Source organism: Trichinella spiralis (assembly GCF_000181795.1).
Source record: "Trichinella spiralis strain ISS 195 chromosome Unknown Scfld5613, whole genome shotgun sequence".
NCBI classification, from domain to species: domain Eukaryota; kingdom Metazoa; phylum Nematoda; class Enoplea; order Trichinellida; family Trichinellidae; genus Trichinella; species Trichinella spiralis.
Genome location: NW_003532552.1, coordinates 1 through 1,725, shown reverse-complemented (window position 1 = coordinate 1,725; position 1,725 = coordinate 1). Strand labels below are relative to the sequence as shown.

Genomic DNA, 1,725 nt, shown 5'->3' with positions numbered 1-1,725 from the left:
AAAGACGCAGAGCCCCCATACTCCCGATAACTACCTCTTATATTAAAATTATACAGTCTGCGACAAGCTGTAAAGAAAAAGCAGGGTGATGTACAAATTTTCGCCCTTCTTTACGTACCTAAAAACCATTTGTAATACTGTATGTTGCTATTTCTACGGCTGGATTGGAACCCGTCAATGTGTTGACTATTGCATACCTAATACCTTGTGCATGTTTGCATACTGTTAGAACAGTAAATCGTTGTTCTGTTGTGCGCAATGCCTGGAAGGAAAATGGCGGCAGCAACGAACGATAATGCCGGAAATGCAACAAAATTGTAAATATTTTAATGATAAATTAAAAAAACAGTACAATAATATAATGAACAATAATTTATTGATTCAAACATGAATTGCATATGATACATGTGATCTGATGAATAGAAATGAGAGCAAAATAATTTCAATAGAAATCATTTTGGTTTTAACTGAAAGATTTTACAACAAAGATTGCCGTCCACCTGCAGTACACCAGCTAAATTGGAAAACTGTCTGCAGTAATTAGGGGCGCTAAAGATGGTAACTAAATGGGCGTCAGCAAAAAATTCATAACCAGGATCAACCACTTGATGCGCCCGTACTATGAGGTCTATACGCATTTTCTCACAAAATTCTAGAATGACGTCTTCTCCAAATACATAACCAACGTTACGGGAACTGATTTCCCAGCCATTAATATTTCGGTCAGGATCTGACCACAACAGGTCCGCCAAGAGCCCTTGAAGCGGAATTTCCACCGGACGTTCAATTGATCGTATCTGATCAAAAGTTTCCAGATCCTTGGATAATCCTCCATGCATACAAAATATTTTACCAGATATTAGCCCTGCTACTGGCAAAAAATTGAACAAATGATTGAATTTAATATAAAGATCACGTGAATATCGATGGCGGACTTCTTCAAGAAATCCATATACACTGTTAACAGCTAAAGTTTCATGATTGCCACGAAGCAGGTAAACGGCATGGGGATTCAGTATTTTTAACAGTAATAGCATCGAAATCACCTCAATACTGTTGTCGCCTCGGTCAACATAATCACCCAAGAACAAATATCGCTTCTCAGGAGGCCATCCAAGAGCACCGAATAATCTTAGCAGGTCATTATACTGACCATGAATATCCCCGCATATTGATACGGGAGCGTCAAATTCTAATAGCGTGCCTTCATCTTGAAACGCCAGTTGCGCTTTTTCCAAAATTAACGAGATTTCTTCTTCACTTAGTTGAATATTACAAAGCATCTTTTTCATCAAATAGCAAAACTGTCGCCATTCTTTTTCGCTAAGAGAAAAATGCGTCATTTTCAGATACCAGAACCACAAGTACACTAACAACAATCTGCGTAACTGAACAGCAGTTTGAAAACAAATCATACATATATATATTGGATTGAATGGTATTTTAAAGTAATTTAAACTTTTTTCATTCAGTTTTAATCCACTTTAAACTTTTACGTTTAAGGTAGAATCGTTTATAGATTATCATTTTTAATAATTTATTTTTTGCAATAATTTATTTTGAAGATTTTGTTTTTAAGCATTTAATTTATTATTACATATTCAAAGAATGCTGTTTTCAAAATTTATCCAAATGATCTTATATAATCATATTTAGATATAAATAATGCTTGTTGTTTTGCTGATTTATGTAGATGGAAATTTGAAATGTGACACAAATATGTTC

At 34.7% G+C, this 1,725-nt stretch overlaps 1 protein-coding gene across 1 annotated transcript; it reads right to left on the bottom strand.

The window, feature by feature from the left end:
* Positions 1-381: 381 nt before the first annotated feature.
* Tsp_13571 (serine/threonine-protein phosphatase PP1) lies at positions 382-1,343 on the bottom strand. The gene is made up of 2 exons (XM_003366670.1): positions 647-1,343; positions 382-467 (listed from the first exon to the last, which is right to left on the bottom strand). The coding sequence occupies exons 1-2, from the start codon at positions 1,341-1,343 to the stop codon at positions 382-384; spliced, it is 783 nt and encodes a 260-aa protein (XP_003366718.1).
* Between the last annotated feature and the right edge of the window lie 382 nt (positions 1,344-1,725).

What these genes read in the sequence shown, in the direction of transcription:
- Tsp_13571 (XM_003366670.1), bottom strand. Translation starts at nt 1,343, where the DNA reads ATGACGCATTTTTCTCTTAGCGAAAAAGAATGGCGACAGTTTTGCTAT. An exon ending in AGACGTCATTCTAGAATTTT is followed by an intron (nt 468 to 646) that starts GTGAGAAAATGC and finishes AAAATCTTTCAG; the next exon opens with TTAAAACCAAAATGATTTCT.